The 20,328-nt window shown below is 35.9% G+C and overlaps 1 protein-coding gene across 1 annotated transcript; it reads left to right on the forward strand.

Annotated features, from left to right (window-relative positions):
• Nucleotides 1-5,576: 5,576 nt before the first annotated feature.
• LOC130228913 (carbohydrate deacetylase-like) lies at nt 5,577-19,069 on the forward strand. The gene is given in 7 exon segments (XM_056457413.1): nt 5,577-5,613; nt 8,881-9,059; nt 10,319-10,475; nt 14,115-14,214; nt 16,448-16,580; nt 16,582-16,623; nt 18,653-19,069. Coding segments are annotated over 6 exon segments (942 nt in total). The 5' UTR covers nt 5,577-5,613; nt 8,881-8,895; the 3' UTR covers nt 18,999-19,069.
• Nucleotides 19,070-20,328: the final 1,259 nt, after the last annotated feature.

A 20,328-nucleotide genomic window follows, 5' to 3' on the forward strand; every position in this document is an offset into this window, starting at 1 on the left:
ATGACAAGTCCGAAAACAAGGAAGTGATCTGAGAACATACACGGAAGCCGGTGATTGGATGAGGGTGGTGTGACGTCACGTTATAGTTGACGGGATGAAAATACAGAAAAATTAATTTTATGTAGAAAAATGTAGAAAGATTTCAAGTTATTTTGCAAGGATGTTCATTTTGGCCTTTATGGCCTCAACAGAAATAAGACTATTCTTAATGAAACATTCATTATTAATCTCATTATTCATTCATTCATTTATTTTATTTTCAGCTTAGTCCCTTTATTAATCTGCGGTCGCCACAGCGGAATGAACCGCCAACTTATCCAGCACATGTTTTACACAGCGGATGCCCTTCCAGTTGCAACCCATCTCTGGGAAACATCCATACACACTCATTCACACTTAAACACTACGGCCAATTTTGTTTACCCAATTCACCTGTACCACATGTCTTTGGACTGTGGGGGAAACCAGAGCACTCGGAGGAAACCCACGCAAACGCAGGGAGAACACACAAACTCCACACAGAAACGCCAACTGACCCAGCTGAGGCTCGCTACTTACTGGGCCACTGCGTCGCCTAATCTCATGATTCTTTTGGCAAAATATTATATTCATAAATGTAAATTGTGCATTCCAAAACATCTTTTATTGCTTTTAACAATTTAGGTCAAGCCATATGTCAACTCGATTAAGCATTCTCTTAATCAAAAGGCAACAAAAACTGTGAATGTTTGTTAACACCTTGATATCTTTTTGTAAATCTGTTCTTCCCCTGGCAAAATGTGATGATGTGAGTCTTTTGACTATGTTTTGTTTATGTTAAAACAGCTGTACTGTTGGAAATTGAACAGTTCTTTTTTTATATAATGGAGATTTACATTCTTGTAAAATATGCAATTGATGAATAAATATTAAAATGAATATATATATATATATATATATATATATATATAATATATATATATATATATATATATATATATATATATATATATATATATTATATATATATATGAATAGTATCGTCTTTTTTAAGATTATCTTTTTGTCAAATGCCCACGTTAAAGTATTTTGATCTGATTTATTTGTTTTTTTAAACATCAAAATGTAAGTTTAACATCGATTTTTTCATGTGTGATACAATTTGTTGCTTTTCTCATGACAAAAATAACAGCATTTTTAGCCAATTTATTTATTTTAATGGGTCAATATTATATTCACAAATGTACATTTTCTTCATCATTACCTAATCTGCAACATTTCTTTGTGACTTAAATTGTTTAATTACTACATTACAAAATGTTTATAGTGTAAACATTGTGAAATTTTCTAAGGACTTTATGAATATTATTTAATTTGATCATTCTACCTCTGTACGCTGTTTTTAAAATTATTTATGTATTATTTCTTTTTTATTATTTAAATCTCTTTATTTCCTTGTTTATTATTATACTTGATGTAATCCAATGGTATGGTTATTAATATGATTGTATTGCTAAAACCCGAAAAATAAATAAATAAATAAAAACAATACAATTATTACTAATTATTACTGATATTCTGATTAATATCCAGGGTGGACTTATTCTAGTCTACATACATATAATACAAATAAACATTTTATTTGAATAATTGATAAAATATAATAATAATGATAATAACAATAATAAATGTCTATTTTATTTTCATGTGTATTTTTTGGTAGAGGTGAAAATATTGAGAAATATTGAGGAAGTACAGAAACATATTTAGAATTAGTTATTATTATATAAATATAATAATAATTATAAATAATAATAATTGTTATTATCATTGTTATTATCATGGTTATTATTATTATTATTATTATTATTATTAGCAGCAGTAGTAGTATTTTTATAAACATTGAATGTAAATTATTAATAGATATTTTGGTCAGTTTTGGTATAAACATATCATTTGTTCATTTAATTGCCCTATGGCAGTGGTTCTCAAACTTTTTTCATCAAATACCACCTCAAAAAAAATAGTCTCTCCAAGTACCACCATAATGAGCAGTATTGACATACAGTAGTGTAGGCCCAGTAAAGCAGCTACAGCTCTGTACAGTTCAAAAATTGTGGCAGATTCATTCCTATTATTAAGAGTAATATTGTCAGCACTTTAAACATAATAAACTGTTTGAACATTAACCCTATACTGTGCTTATATGTAAAAAAAAAAAAATTAAAAAATTAAAATGTGCTTTTAAAAGTTAAAACTGACAGGTTACTGTTCTTAAAGTAAATAAAAACTCCTGTATTTAAATGTAAAGTATCAACACCTGGAAATATAGGCTATATGTCATCATATTTATATATAAATACATTTTGATGCATTTTTAAATGCATGTATGGACACATGACATATATGATTCCTCTGCGTACCACTAGAAAGAAGAACCACAGTTTGAGAACCACTGCCCTATGGGATATTGCTCGTGAAGCATTCATCAACAAGTTCATTAGTTTTTTATTTTACGTATGTTTTAATATTTAAAAAAAACTTGGACAGAAGGCTTCCAATTTCATTCTTATCATCCATCTTAAGCAACCATAGCCACAAATATTCAACAACAATTTTAATATTACATGAGGATATTACTACAAGAGCATAACATTACTGCACTAAAAATGCAAACATTAAAACAGAAGCAGGACAGTTTTTTTTAATTAAGTGGGTCGTTTCAACTTTCAACTAAATGTCAGGTAAAAATCTGTGATCTGTTTTATGCTACAGTGATATTCTCATACATAATCTACACATGATGCAATGCGTGTTATTGTTATGCCAGGTGGCTGAAGTCGAAAGCACCTGCACAAGCAAAGATCATAAACACGATCCTCTCTCTGTGTGTTATTGTGATGTTTTCCATATTTCTAACTGAGGTTACGAGCCTTGGGAAAACATCCAAAAGCCTCCACAGACACGTGAGCAAAGTCACACCTGCTTCCTTAAGACTGTGTACAAGGATATCCTTCAGTTTACATTCATAACAGCAAAATCCTGGCTATGGTGAGTAAGACTATAACCTCCTCAGCGACAATGATAGAGATCATAATAATTGTTAACATGATTAATAATTAAAAATGATTTAAATAAGCTTTCAAAATGGATGTTTATGAGTATGAAGCAGTGGGGAAAACTAAATATTACAACATGTAAGTGAAATTTCTACATTTGTTTCATAATCTGATGTCTGAAAGATATTTTTAAAGGTGACAAAAGTTAAAAACTTCCACTGCATTCTATTCTGAAGGACTCATTCCTATGCCCTAAGACCTTCAAAGGGAATAGGGCATAGGGATGCACCCTTTTGAATAGAGCACAACACTAAACAACTTCCCTGCACAAGGATCATGGGGGTCCGAATTATCAGTCACCTGTACCCTATGAAATCCTTCGTTTCAAAGGCCCCTTCAGTTTTGGGCCAGTTTTGGGCACTTGGTTTGGAATGATGCTTCAAAATGGCAGCTTGTTTTCACTCTGAAGTGAAGCATATCAAATGTATTGTTCATTTTATAAGTGTGGGTAAGCAATTTGATAAACCTGTTTAAATGCTCATTAACATTAATCGGCCAGACACATCTCTAGGAGTGTTGACAATGAGCGACAGCATATACAGTATAAGAAAGATGATTAATGTGAGGCGGCACGGTGGCTCAGTGGTTAGCACCGTCACCGCACAGCAAGAAGGTTGTGGCTGGGCCAGTTGGCGTGTTTGTGTGAGTTTCCTCTGGGTGCTCTGGTTTCCCCTACAGTCCAAAGTCCAAGATGAGCTATTCACCTTCTTTGTGTACAAGTGGGTGCGGCCATTTGAATCTTTTGGGGTCGAGACTTCCAGTCTCATTCACTTCCATTCATTTTTAGACGTTAAAAACAGCTCGTTTTGCTGCTTGGTGTTGCAAACTGATATTTTCTTATTATATTATTCTACTTTGTCTGTATTGTCATGCAAACACTTGTTTGTAGAGTAAGTAGTTTTTCTGCCGTTTATTATTCCTAGTCATTTCTCCCATAGGCAACTGAATCGGAAGTTCTAAAACAATTGCAAAAACGAGGACACTTCCACATTGAAGAATAAGGTCAATAGGTGAATTGAATAAACTAAATTGGCCAAAGTATATGTGTAACTGAGGCCAGCTAGTAAGTGCTGTGCAGGTAAATCGCACTCCTCTGACCTCTAAAGGTGCTCTAGCGACACTAGAGGCCATGGTCTTTAGCCTCCTTGTTAGAGCAACCGACTCCCATACGAAAGGTCGCCGGTTCGATCACAGCTTAGAGCGGGTTGGGTGATGTGGGACCAGCAGGGTTACATATGCGTGTGAATGTGAGAGTGTATGGGTGTTTCTCAGTTACAGCTGTAACTAGGGCATCTGCTGCATAAAACATATGGGGGAATAGTTGGCAGTTCATTCCACTGTGGTGACCTCTAATGAATAAAGGGACTAAGCTGGAGGAAAATTAATGATTTAAGTGACTTTTTGTGGACGTATGGTTGCCAAATCTAATGTATCAGGATTATTACAAACGATAATTAAAATGTGATGTTTTAAATGCCTTGCTGGTGTCAGTTTGATATCTGACAGGACAAGTATTTTGCATATTGGTGAAAAAAAGGCTAATTCCTCCAAATGCATATGACATGCCACCCGAGCTAAATTACTGCGGGTTTGACCAATTAGTACTAAAATGTAAATAATTCATAAACATCATGACAACTTATGTTTTTAGATTAATTATGGCTATCTGGAATAAGTAAAAAAAAATTTACTTAATTTTTTAAAAGTTATATTAACAATTTTAAGTCAGTCTAAAATAATTTAAATTAAAATGACTCATATTAATATGGATACACCAAAACTAGACAACAGAAGACTATAACATGTCTTTATTTCTTGGTAGGGCCAGAATTTGGCATTCAAACAACATTAAACCAACATCCATCCAGCCTCGTATCGAATTCCCTGTACATGTGGCGTTGTTTTAATCACACCTTGTAGAGGGCGCTACAACTCCGGAAAAGGAAATTACATTTTGATGTCTTCAGTCGGTCATTCTCTCCTCAGCGCTGGACTAATGGGAGTAAAAAGGCACTAATAATGGCCAAAACCGCGTTATAAAATGGGTAAGCGACTGGTACATTATTGCTGTTAGCTAGGCGTATAGCACAAACCCGAATGATAAATTATAGGACATTGGTTTGTTTCTAAGAGTACGGGTTATTCATAACGTTAAATTAAGCGTTATCTATTAATCAGTATACGTGTATAAGTTATGTTAGGTCTTTAAGTGTATGTGTACGTCGTAAATTCAGTGGCAGCTGTTCGTGCTAACACAGCTAAAGTGAATTACAAGGTTAGTCTGTATTTTTTTCCACCAGCCGGTGTTTTCCCCGGTAACGTTAATCAGCTTTCTGCGGCGGAGACAACGCATCATCGTTTCGTTTTATATTTGAACAGATATCATTATCCTTTGAATGACGTGGGTTTCATAGTTACGATTCATAATATTGACGCGTTTCCTGTTGGAAATGACTTTCATTAACAGACTCTCCAAGACTGCCTGAGGTCATATTGGACATTTGTCTTATTTAAGGTCGGTAATTAGATTCAGAGATATGTTATTGAGTCTACCACCATTTGTTGAATCTTTAAAGTAACAGTTATAACACAAGACAGGTAAGTAAACTTAATGTATTTGTGTAGAGCTAGCCAGTAGTTTAAAATGTAAAACACTATTTAATTACCCTAACGTTTCAATGATTTAGTTCAGGATAAAAATAATAGGTAAGATTAAATCAACTATTCATTTTCAGGTAGGAAATTAATAAAATTACTGTTAGACATAGTTGTCAAGAATGATGAAAACAAATTAGTGGCGTTTTATTTCAGGCAAAACAACTAGTAATAATTATTATGTTTATAAATTATATATATATTATATATATATATATATTATATATATATATATAATTATATACACACACAAACAACATAAACAATATATATATATATATATATATATATATATATATATATATATATATATATATATATATATATATATATATATATATATACAGTTAAAGTCAGAATTATTAGCCCGCCTTTGATTTTTTTTGTTTTTTCATTTTTAAATATTTCCCAAATGATGTTTAACAGAGCAAGGACATTTTCACAGTATGTCTGATAATATTTTTTCTTCGGGAGAAAGTCTTATTTGTTTTATTTCGGCTAGAATAAAAGCAGTTGTTAATTTTTTTAAAATTCATTTTAAGGTCAAAATTATTTGCCCCTTTAAGCTATATATTTTTTTTCGATAGTCTACAGAACAAATCACAATAACTTGCCTAATTACCCTAACCTGCCTAGTTAACCTAATTAACTAGGTCACTTTAATGTCACTTTAAGCTGTATAGAAATGTCTTGAAAAATATCTAGTCAGATATTATTTACTGTCATCATGGCAAAGATAAAATAAATCAGGTATTAGAAATGAGTTATTAAAACTATTATGTTTAGAAATGTGTTGAAAAAAAATCTTCTCTCCATTAAAGAGAAATTGGGGAAAAAATAAACAGGGGGGCTAATAATTCTGACTTCAACTGTGTGTGTGTGTATATATATATATATATATATATATATATATATATATATATATATATATATATATATATAATATATTATATATTAGGGCTGCACGATATTGGAAAAAACAGACATTGTGATATTTTGTTTTTCTACGATATATATTGCGATATGAATACAATTTTACAATATGACATAACTCTATTTGGAAGGGGTTCATAACTTTATATTGATTGTGATGATTTTGCACATGTACAAAAATATAATAAATATATAACGAGCAGAAATTAAAGGTGCAGTAGGTGATCTGCCAGAATGCTAGCATTAGCATAATAGCATAGAAATTTTACGACCCTCCCCTGCCGTCCAAAGCCATGCTGCCTCATGTCATGACCTGATTAGATATAACACTATACCATGTCATACACCAGTTAGAAAACTTTATAGAGACACGCACTTAATCAAGCGTAGTTGTTGACAGACCAGCGGGTGCAGGAATTATATTTCCCCAAAACTGTCACAGGCTGTCACTGTTCAAAAATGAACGAATGTGTGAATATAAATTAAACTTCACCTCAGTAAAACTGGTTAGGCGGAAGAGCACATTTACTTAAGTTTTGTTGTTAAACTAAATAAAAATCAGATCAGAAAAAAAGGAGTGGTGAAAACAGAAATATCCTATTATCTTTTTACATTACACTTATGTTTACATTACCAAGACAACGAGTGACTTCTTATTTTCAATTGTGCTCGCTGATCCTTGTACATTGCTTGTTTTCAGCTCCTTTCACACTTGAACAACTAAACGAATGCTCAGGTCTATTTAACCAACTATATTATTGATGCTGTAAAATGTACTCCATGAACTTGGAAAATAGCCAATATTTTTTGCAGTACGTTTTCAGTGGCTTAACAACACTTCTGTGCATATAACCCCATTCATAAACAAGAACACAGTCTACATAAGCTCTGTGTGGCTAAAAAAGTTTTAAACCATACCTATTTAAAAGAAATACTTCAGCTGAAGTGTCACTCTTCAGATCGTTGTTTTGAAGTGCATAACGTCATTTCCCTCCAGCGTGCAAAAGTAATTCCAATATTGATTCGGGGTTTAGAAAAGTTTGATTTTGCATTTTTGGTAGAAGCCCTTTCAGAAACAATCTTTCTTTTCATGCATACAAGGCCACGTTGGTCTTTCAGAAAGAAGTTCAGGTTTTATGCAGAGTTTGCGATGACGTCTCTCTGTCAAGATTAGATCCGTGCTTCACGTATACGCGTGAGTGACGTATCTGTCTGCTTAAAGAGGCTGTTTGAGATGCCTGTCGTAATTGGGTTATTTGTTGGTGCGACAATATTTAATTGGTTGGACATTTTTTTAGTTTTATGCCTTATCCAGAATATAAAAATACCTATAAATACATTTAGATCATTTACTTATAACCACCACAACAAAATATGTTTCTGAAGACAATTACCTACTGCACTTTTAATAAAAACAAAGATACAAATTAAATAAACAGTGCTTTATGGTTTTAACAGTATTGAGGCACAGACATTAAAAGATCTAATGTAAAATGAAATAAAACCTTTCATTAAAGCATTTAACAACATCCATTCTTGTCTCGGGACAAATTTGAAAAACATTTGTGATCCACTTCGAATGTTGACTACTAAAGTCTTCATTGTAGAAATAATTCAGTTCAATTCAATTCACCTTTATTTGTTTAGCACAATGTAGATTGTTTCAAAGCAGCTTCACATGAAAGGTCATAGTAAATTTAGATGAAGTTATTCCTTGTTAAAGCTATGCATTTGATCATTGCTAGTGCCCAAATGGTTTAAATTCACTTGATATCCTGTCGGCGCCAATAGCCTAGTGGTACTGTGCACCGACATATAGCACCGACGTGCTCTTGCCGACCCGAGTTCGATTCCCGGCTCGATGTCCTTTGCCGATCCTTTCCCTATCTCTGTTCCCAATGCTGTCATGTCTGAAATCTCCACTGTCCTACCCTAGTAAAGAGGAAAAACCCCAAAAAATTTAAATAATTAGAAGCTGTCATTCATTCAAAAACAAATATATATATATATCTTGAAATCCTGCATAGTCACATGGAGGCCTAAAAAAATCTTAATTACAACACAACAGTGCAGATCCTGCGATGTGACTATTGCAGATTCGCACATTGTAATATTGATGCTGAAAGATTTATTGTGCAGCCCTTATACAAAATCATAAGAAGGGATACCAGTTTGTGTTTTTCTCTTTCATCAGCTCGGCGAGGAGAAGATGCCTCAACCCAAAGTGAAGCTGGTGGTGACGGGAGATGATTTTGGGTACTGCGAGAGGAGAAATCAGGGGATTGTGGATTGCTTCAGAGCTGGTGGGATCTCCAATGTCTCTCTCCTGGTGAATGCAGTGTCGGCAAAACACGCGGCAGAGCTGGCTAAAAGGTACTGCTGTTAAAACTGTCACTACTTTTCATTTCAAGTCTCTTATGTTTACACAAATCTCCCTTCTGACACGTGAACATGTTAAACCTTTTGCCAAAGATAAGAGTAGGCCGACTGTAAAAGCTGATAGGGTAGATAGTATAGAGGTAAGATCTTGTGCACATGTGCTGACAATGTTTGTTTACTACAGAGTTGCGAAACGTGTTTCAGGGATCCAGATTGCGATGTTGGAGGTTCTGCTGGTGCCATTACTGATTTTACAAACTGATAAATGGTGACATTGTATTACTTTTGAGATGTATCACAGAATGCAACATTAATTATTTGAACTGCATACTGCATGGAATGTTTATCTTTAGATTGAGCAAATGCAGTTGTTTACATAAGCATTAAACAGTGCTGTTTGCATTCATTACAAAGCCGTCTGATACAAACCACAAATTAAAAACTAATTTACAACGCAACAATTACACAGAAAACAGCAGAAACCTTGTGCAACAAATCAGGATCATTTACCATTTACAAATCACTAGCTATTACCATGCTTCCAGAAGAAATTGCTTGGAAAATATTGGATATTCATTACTATGGAAGTGAAACTTCAGTGTTTCATTGGGGTCTTAAATTAACTTAAGTATTATGTTCTAGGTCTTAAATAATCTTAAACATGTCTATGAACTGAAAAGATTGTGGTAAAATTGGTAGGACACTGGGTTTATCCCAGTGCTTTTGGTACACGACGCCAAACCCACATTAAAAAGGCATCAAAGATTAAACAAATTGGCTACCCGTTAATAAAAACCTTTTAATTTTAATTTATTTTAATTAACTAAATAAACACGCTAAAACTAGCCAAAATATTGAATAAATCTTTGGTGACATGGTGGCTCAAGTCGGGTTCAACTCACGGCTGAGCCAGTTGGCATTTCTGAGTGAAGTTTGCATGTTCTCTCCGTGTTGGCGTGGGTTTCCTCCGAGTGCTCTGGTTTCCCCCACAGTCCCAAAGACATGCGGTATAGGTGAATTGTGTAAACTACAATTGTCCATAGTGTATGAGTGTGAATGTGAGTGTATGCGTGTTTCCCAGTATTGGATTGCGTCTGGAAGGGCATCCGCTGTGTTAAACATATGCTGTAATAGTTGCCAGTTCATTCTGTTGTGGGGACCCCTGATAATTAAGGGACTTTGCCAAAGGAAAATGAATGAATGAAATCTAAAACAGTATCTCGATAAATGTCATCTTTGCTTGTGACGAACAGGTATCACATCCCTATTGGACTCCATGCGAATCTCTCCGAAGGTCTTCCAGTGTCTCAGGAATTGAAGTGTTCAACACTCCTCAACAAGGATGGTTTCTTTCATGGCAAGATGGGCTTCAGGGAAGTTTTGCACAGTGGTCAGCTCAAGATGTCAGAGGTGAATAGAAACATGCAAACAATTAACCAACCAAATGTCACATGGGAACAGGCCTGTTGCAGTAAAGTGGAAACAAGTGGAAATTTATCTCTGGCTTCACCCAAGCGGCAACCTCCCGCTCTCCCTCGGGAGGCCAATACGGAAGTAACTGAGACTGCAATTCATCAAAATTCCGCTAGTCCTGGCTCCATAATAGAGCAAGTTGCAATTGAGCCCACTGTTAGAATGAGCAACTTTACAGCAGAAAAAAAGGTGTTTACAGTCTGGTACAAAGAACGATTTTGGTTCATATAGCTATTATTACCCTCCATGACAACTGTGAGGGGGGTGAATTTTTTTATAACTCATCCGTTTCCTTTATATTAGGTTATTTTAAGTTTGCATAATTAAGGGCGTGGCCACTTGGGTGACAGCTAGGTCTCGCTGGTCGCCGTCACTTCACCTGAGCTGAATCCGGCAGATTAGCCACTGATCTCGGCATGTTCATCGTATTTTTGTTTTGTTTTATGTGGCTTTACACAGTCAGCTGCCTTTTGGACTTATTTCTTACAATTATCAGATTATATGGGATGCTGTGTGCACTTAATTGTGCTCACAAACCGTTCACGTGGCCTCCGTTTCCCATGTGAGTAAAGTTATATACTTGTATACCATCTCTGTAAATGTATTTGTTTTATTTAAGATCATTTATCATTAATATTTTTCTTTAGACCCGTAAAGCACTCCAGAATGTGACAGATTGATTAGCTGTAGGCTTTAGAACAGTCATCTGAAGAGTTGTCATGCAGTGTTATGCTGGAGTTCATCAATAGTCTTGCATTTACTAACACACACACACATCTGAAGTGTTTGGAAGTAATTCGCGTTTACCTCCTGTAGAAAAACGTCATAAGAGCAATGTTTAGTGGCTCAATGTATTACAGCAGTGTTTTTAAAAGTCTAAACACTTTATTGATATAGTGTACAGCCAAGCACATGTGGTCAGAACACAAACGAGTCGCAGGTAATAAAGTATCAAGCGTTTCTCCCTAAGTAAATTCTGTCTGCCAGGTCTAAGCAAAGTGCCAGCAGGTGTCCGTAGCTCCGCCCACTCTCCGCCTCTTTGCCCTTGTTTGGTATCCCGCCGTGGGTGCGATGACGCGCGAACAAAATGGCGACGGTTGGCCGCGCCTACTTGTGGCTTCTTTTGCGCTCTTCAGAAACCTATGGGTGACGTCACGGATGCTACGTCCATGTATTTTACAGTCTATGGCTTCACCACACAACCACATCAGCATTCACATCAAACATGTTAAAAAAAAAATAACAAGCAACACAAATACATTTAATATCATCACATAAATCACATTCAAAACTTAATTAACCCTACTCATACTTAAAGCACAGTATTTAACATTCTAATGGCAGTCGGCACAAAAGGCATCTGATACACCAATAGTCATTATACCAACTCATGGTGTGATATACAGACTAAGCCACAAAAACTTTTGGGCAATGTAATATATTTCCCATTGTGTAACGATCACCGATGATCTAGTCTGTGCAGATTGCTGCAGAACTCTTCATATGCGCTACTGATATAAACTACAACTCCCAGAAGTCATTGCATTCATCTCTCCTGCCACAGCTGACAATCATTCAGACTCTGACACAGACAGCTGAAGCTCATGATTGACTCATTACTTGGACTATTTATACACCTCACATTCTCACACTCTTGGCTGAGTCTTGTTCCCTGTTAACTTGTAGCATTCCAAAGCGTTAATCCTGTCTAGTCTTTCTGTGTTTTAATCCTTGCCTTGTTTTCCCGTTATTGATTCTTTGCCGCCTGTACTGACGATTCGTCTGTTTTTGACTATGATCTTGGTGGCCGATGGTGATCAACCAAGAATTTGCGAAGATGTAGCTAACACGGGTTACTATGAGCTGATAGACATGATCTTGCTCTAACTGAGGAAAATTTGGTGGAATATTGCGATACTGATAAAGCAAATAGGGTTGGGTGACGTCGACCAATTTGGCATCGTACAGTGTCTATTGTAGAACATCACGATGGACGATGGCATCATCGTCGTAGGTGGCAGTCAATTAATTATTTATGAATAATTAATTGATTTATAACGAATTAATTATTTGTAGCCTACAGTTTCAACTACCTGACCCACATGGTCTTTGTTTTACCCATAACCAAGTTACACACAAATTACCACCTGTCAATCACTTTTTCCATGGGACTCTGGCATGAATAGGCAGAGCTGATCTGTGTCATAATAAAAGCGTCGACAAACTTGGTTGGTAAAAAGGTGCACAACTAACAGGAACCAACAAACAGTATCTGAGGTTTTCGCTAAAATTACTAAGTACAAGCGTGAAAGCGAAAGATTGAAGCAGTGTACTGATGCTGTGACTTTACCTGATAGATTCAAAAGACTGAAGAGTCATTAGATGGAGTCAAGATGAATTAAATATTACGTTTAACAACTATAGTAGGACGCGATCCAGCGGTACATCCTTGATAAACTGTCCAACGTGCACTGCTCTCTGGGGTTTGTGCTCAAAGCACATGCTGACTGCTGGAGCTCAGACGCACGCATACGCTGCAGTGCATGACAGAGTGTGTGTGTGGTCACGTAATGTGCGTTTTCAGCGGTTAGTGTGAAAGGAGGGCTTTTACAGAAATGCTAGGTGAAACGCCAGTGTGGATGTGGATCGTTTTCGTTTTAAGATGCCATTTTAAAACTAAGACGTATTAGTGTAAACGGGGCCTGAGTGTGGATTTTTCACAAGCGGGTTGCCGATGCGATGGGGCGGGGCGGAGGATCGCGATGACGGCTTAGCACAGTGGTCACCAAACTTTTCCTGGAGGGCCGGTGTCCTGTAGATTTTAGCTCCAACCCTAATCAAACACACCTGAACAAGCTAATCAAGGTCTTAGGTATACTTGACACATCCAGGCAGGTGTGTTGAGGCAAGTTTGGAGCTAAACCCTGCAGTGACACCAGCCCTCTAGGAACGAGATTGGTGACCCCTGGCTTAGCATCATGATGCCTATCGGCCATCGGCAATGGATGATGGCATCGTCTATCGACCCAACCCTTAAAACAAATGACTACAGAATAAGCATACATATACAATAGTTAAGGCAAAATATTGTAGATACACACATGTAATGTGTTCAACTTGAGTCTGTGCATGTTTGATATTTGTTTGATATTGCACTTGTACATCTGATGTTATATAGCAGTGTTAAAGGTTGCTCAAGTCATAGCATGAAAGAGCCTTATTATCTTACTCATATGAGGAGTTATGACTGATGTACGCATTGAACTGCAGTTGGCACTCAGCTAGAAAGGTGGTCATTTAATATACACATTTTCCATATGAGTCGTTACTAAGTACGTTTGCACCAAAAACTCATGTAATATATTTTATATTCTTTTCACTGTCTCTCTGACCTTTTTTTGATATACATGTTGTTAGTGAAGCTTGGTCATTCTGGACTGTTTTCATTGCAAATTAACCTGTTGTATTTCCAAGTTCAAGGACAAGTTAGTTATTCATGAAACACTCCACAATGCTTTGCGATTTAAAACCTGTTTGTCTGATTCATTCATACGTGTTGTGTTTTCTGTGTGAAAGGTGGAGGCAGAGCTTAGAGCCCAGGTGAATCGCTTCTGTGAACTGATTGGCCACATGCCTTACCATATGGATGGACACCAGCATGTGCACGTGTTGCCAGGTAATGGTAGTAAATATCAGTCTGTACACTTAATATCTAACATTTTTGAGAAGATTTTATATGTTTTGCTCTTCTTGGCTGCATTTACAGCAGATAAAATAAGTATTGTACATGTCATGAATTTTCCTGGTATAAAGATTCACCGGCCACTTTATTAGGTACACCTTACTAGTACCGAGTTGAACCTCCTTTTTGCCTTTAGAACTGCCTTAATCCTTCGTGGCATAGATTCAACAAGGTACTGGAAATCTTCCTCATAGATTTTGGTCCATATTGACATGATAGCATCACGCAGTTGCTGCAGATTTGTCGGCTGCACATCCATGATGCCAATCTCCCGTTCCGCCACATCCCAATGGTGCTGTATTGGATTGAGATCCGGTGACTGGAGGCCATTTGAGTACAGTAAATTCACTGTCATGTTCAAGAAGCCAGCCGGAGAGGATTTGCACGTTATGACATGGTGCCTTATCCTGCTGGAAGTAGCCATCAGAATATGGGTACACTGTGGTCATAAATGGATGGACATATGGCAACAATACTCAGGTAGGCTGTGGCGTTGACATGATGCTAAATTAGTTCTAATGGGCCCAAATTGTGGCAAGAAAATTTCTTCCACACCATTACACCACCACCACCAGCCTGAACCATTGATACAAAGCAGGATGGATCCATGCTTTCATGTTGAATTCTGACCCTACCATCTAAATGTCCCAGCAGAAATTGATACTCATAAGACCAGAGCAACGTTTTCCCAATCGTCTATTGGCCAATTTTTGTGAGCCTCTGTGAATTGTAGCCTCAGTTTCCTGTTCTTAGCTGACTGGAGTGGCATCCGGTGTTGTCTTCTGCTGCTGTAGCCCATCCACCTCAACGTTGGACGTGTTGTGCGTTCAGAGATGCTCTTCTGCATACCTTGGTTGTACCGAATGGTTAGTTTGAGAAACTGTTGTCTTTCTATCAGCTTGAACCAGTCTGGTCATTCTCCTCTGACCTCTGGCTTCAACAAGGCATTTGCACCCACAGAACTGCTGCTTACTGGATATTTTCTCTTTTTTTGACCATTCTCTGTAAATCCTAGTGATGGTTGTACGTGAAGATCCCAGTAGATCAGCAGTTTCTGAAATACTCAGACCAGCCTATCTGGCACCAACAACCATGCCACGTTCAAAGTCATTTAAATCACCTTTATTCCCCATTCTGATGATTGGTTTGAACTACAGCAAACCGTCAAGCCCATGCCTACATTCCTAACTGCATTGAGTTGCTGCCATGTGATTGGCTGATTAGAAATTTGATGTGACTCGTGGTGTGCTCGCGGCATTCATTCAACCAGGTGTCTGAAAGGCACGAGCGCACCAGGAGTCATGTGACAAAAACTGACCGATCAGATTTTACCCGGTTTGCAGTAAACTTGTCAAGCGTTGACCGGTCCTCAGTCAGAAAAAGGTTGGGACCACTGGTCTAGATAACGGTTTCTTGTTGTAGAAACAGATACTGTGTGCGGAAAGACGCATCCTCCCACTCAGACACAGAATGCGCACTCTCGATTTAGTTTGCTTTCATCCATTCGGTGTGTTCACGTGCAGCTTTTTGGTCCAGATGAAAACCAGATGGCTTGGTGTGTACCGCCCCTAAAGCAGCTAATATTTATTTACACTGATGAGGAGCAGGGTTGCTGAATAATACTGAGATAAGTGTTCGATACTTATTCGCTGTGTAATTTCATTTTACTACACAATTTCTTAACAAATGAATTTAGTTTTATTTGTATGCATGGATTATTTTGGTTGTTACCAACATCTGGTGAAAACGGCATCTTCAGAAATGTTTTTCTGAGAAAATTGGTGACATGCGTAATAATTATTTTACCTGCTGTATTTGGTCTGAAATACAGTAAATATTGTGAAATATTATTACCATTTAAAGTATATGTTTTCCAGTTGAATATGGTCTGAATTGATATTTATTTGTGGAAGGCAAAGCTGAATGTTCAGCCTCACTACTGTAGTGTTGTGTCACATGACCTTTCAGAAATCGTTATAACATACTGATTTGTTATTGAAATGTTTTGTTTAATATTATCAGTGTTGAAAAAGTCATTCTGCTTGATATTGTTCTGGAAACTTATTAAATTTGTTTCAAAAGAAACACATTATAGATGTGTTCATTTTCATTTTTACTCTATTTAATGAGTCCTTGCTGAATATAATTTTTTAAACCATTTTTTCAGAGGTGCGAGAGGTCTTCGCACAAGTTCTCTCTGATTTTGGGATCACCTACACTCGGGTCCCTATAGAGCCCGGTCTGAGGTTTTGCAACTTCCTCCCGTCCCATTTGAGAGAATTCTACGCGCAGGTGGAAAAATGCCCTTGAATCTATTGAGGTTTTTCATCGGCATGGAATCAGGTTTGCGACGCAACAATTTTCATCTTAGAAACATAAACCAGGATTTTTATAAATAACATCTGAGAGATTTTTGTCCCTCCTATTGCCCCAGTTAACACAAAACTTTGATGCTTCAAATTATTCATAAAGATTTATATACATGTGAGTGACCCTGGATCACAAAACCTTTTGTTGCATGGGTACATTTATGGGAATGGCCAAATATACATTGTATGAGTCAATTGTCGATTTTATTTTATGCCAAAATTCAATAGAATATTAAGTAAAGATCATGTTCATGAAGACATTTTGTAAACAAAAATTCTGTAACACAAATTTTAACTAGTAATGTGAATTTTTAAGAAGGGAATTTGGACAACTTAAATTTAAATTTTGTCAATATTTAATTTTTTTATGAAGCTTCAGATTAAAGATTTTCTAATGGTTGCATCTCGACCAAATATTGTCCTGTCCTAACAAACCATAAACCACTGGTTTGGATTTGATATTGATGATGAATAATTCTAAATTGTCAAAACTTGACACTTATGACTGGTTTTGTGAATCAGGGTCACATGTATAATAACTCTTTTTTTTAAGGTTTTTATTTACATATAAATCATTGAACAATCGATGAACATCAGTATTCAAATTAAAGAGTTAGTTCACCCAAAAAATTTAAATTGTTATTAATTATTGCTAAATGTTATTTAAAAAAAATCTCCTAAATGCATTTTGTATTTCTACATCTTGTCTACATTTTAGGGCTGCACGTTATTAGAAAAATCTGATATTGAGATTTTTTATTTTTCTGCGATAACTATTGTTGTATGACTACAGTTTCACCAGATGGTTTGAATAAATAGCTGAAGTTTTTCTGGGGAGTCTAAAATGGAAAAAATGCTTTTCTGCACATATTATTTTGCTTGTTAAGAAAAAACACGATATTATTTCTAAAAACAAGACTTTGCTTGTCTAGAAGATGCTTCTTAATTTTTAGTCTTGTTTGTAGCTTAAATATCAAGTAAGAAATATTAAGAAAAGCATTTTTTGCAGTGCGCAGTCACAGGCCTTAAAAACACATGCAGATGATAAACTTTCACTGCGTCATGGTTAAAATTTGCAGTGATTCTACAAATTAGATGTGTTCTGTGGCTTCTGGCCAACCACACAGCAGGAAAATGAGTATTGAATACGAAACATTTTTCTAAAGGTGCCATTGACTTTTTCCCTGGATTTTGGTAACAACCAAAGAAATCTATATATGCAAAGAAACAAATCTAATTAGTTAAATTGTTATAAAAAATGAAATGACACAGGAAAAAAGTATTGACCACATGAAGAAAAGGAGGTGTAGAAAAACATGGAAAGACCAGACAGCAGCTGAAATCTCTCAGTACGTCTTCAGCAGTTCTCTGCCCTTCGTCAGTGTAAATGATTATCAGCTGCTTCAGTCCAACACCTACATTAGCAGGATGATGATGAAATCAGGGTGGACATTTCAGCAAGACAATGATCCAAACCACAGCCAGGGAAACTCAAATGCTTTCAGAGAAAGAAAATCAAGCTGTGGAATGGCCCAGCCAATCACCTGATCCGAATCCAATAAAGAATACAAATTAAAGCTCAGATTTGATAGACGAGAACCACAGAACCATCAAGATTTTTACACTTTGTTGAAGTCTGTGAAAAACACACACCTGAGCAATGCACGTGACTTCATTCTCCATATAAGAGGCGTCTTTAAGCTGCCATCATCAAAAAAGCCTTCTATATGAAGTATTCAATACGTTTCAGTAGTTCGGTACTTTCTCGTGTTGTTTCATCGTTATTACAGTTTTTTTGTTTGTTTTATTGTTATGTTTGTATTGTTTGGGTTTTTACCAAATCTGGTTCAATGTAGTGTCAACAGCTCCTTTAGAAATATTACTCCCAGGAGAAAACATGACGCATTCAATACTTATTTTCTCCACTGTATTATGTTTAATCAAATCTAAATTTCCCAGATAAAACCAAATGAACTCATTGCTGTTTTTATATGGCTCCTCAGATGGCCTGACGTGTACCTGGGCCTGAGCACCATGGGTAAGAACATGTGTTTGTCCAACCTGAAGCATGCTTTGGAAGCTTCACTGGATGACGGTGTATCTTCTCCATTGATACTGACACAGTCCAACAATAATGCAGCGAGCGACTGCTACCGACCGGTTACGGCAGAGCTCATGGTGCATCCAGGATATCCCAGTCAACCTCAGCAGGGTGGATGCGGAGAAGGACCGGATGACTTTTCACAGTCCACAGATCGACTACATGAGTTGAACACTTTGAGAGACCCAATGGTGCTTGGCTATTACAGGCAACAGGGAATTCATCTCTGTGCTTTCAAAGACTTTTAAACACTTCAAACAGAGTATTCAGTGGGATCATAACTTAAAGGATAGAAGATCTCAACTCATACCTCAAAGAATTATTATAGAGCAGTGTTTCTCAACCACATTCCTGAAGGACCACCAGATCTGCACATTTACCATGCCTCCTTAACCAAACACACCTGATTCCAGTCATCAGCAGACTGAGAGACCTGTAATGGGTGTGACAGACAAAGTTGACATCCAAAACATGCAGTAATTTTTGTACTGATATCATACGTTGTTTTGTTTTTGTTTGCTTGGCTCCAGATTTGGCTTCAGTACTGACTAATTTTATATGCTGTATGCACAAATATAATATTGTATATATTATAGCATCCTATAAAAAATATTAATTTTAAATGATAGATTTGTGAGGGGTGTACTCGTTTATGTCGTTAAAGTTATTAAATGCAAGAAAAGTCTCTTGATTTTTGTGACAATAAAATTAAATGTGAAATATTTTCCATTGTTATTTACCATTACAATGGAAGAAACAATGTACAGTGCTCAGCATATACGAGTACACCCCTCACAAATCTGTCTTTCAGATTCATATTTTTAATAGGAAGCTATACAATATTATATTTGTGCATATACATTAGATTAGTCAGTACTGAAGCCAAATCTGGAGCTCATCTTACAAAATAACTTACGATAACTCTAAAAACTAGTACAGCCAAATTTACATGTTATAGAAAAATATTAAATACAAACTTTAAAAAAGAGGAAAAATCAAGAGAAGCAAAAGATTTAAAGATTAAGTTGAAAATTTGTAGGTTGTAATTGTTTTCTGCTATATTTTGCTTGAATTTAATTGTATTATCTTTCAATTTCTAAACATGTTTTTGTGACTAAAGTCTTATTTTAATATATATCTGTTAAAGAAATCTGTTTTGTTTAAATGCACCAAAATATTATATTATTTACTGAAAATATTCACTGAGAAAATGGAGAAAAATATTCATTTTCAAATGGCGTGTACTCAATTATGCTGAGCACTGTACATGCACAAATATAATAATGTAAAATAGCATCCTATTATATTCATTTTAAAAGATTATTTTTATTTATGCCGAGCACTGTACATGGGAAATTAGCAAGAAATTGCAAGAAATTAGTTCTATATTTATGTTTCAAATGACAATAAAAGTAAATGTGAAACTATTTTCCATTGTTATTTAACAATGCAATGGAGTAAAACAACATACATATTTAAATGAAAATGAAATAAAACAATGTTATTAAATGATGGTACAATTTAAAAGATTTGTAATTGTAAACCTTGTAGTATGAAGAATAAAATTAAGATATAAAA

Source organism: Danio aesculapii, chromosome 5 (assembly GCF_903798145.1).
Source record: "Danio aesculapii chromosome 5, fDanAes4.1, whole genome shotgun sequence".
Taxonomy (NCBI): Eukaryota; Metazoa; Chordata; class Actinopteri; order Cypriniformes; family Danionidae; genus Danio; species Danio aesculapii.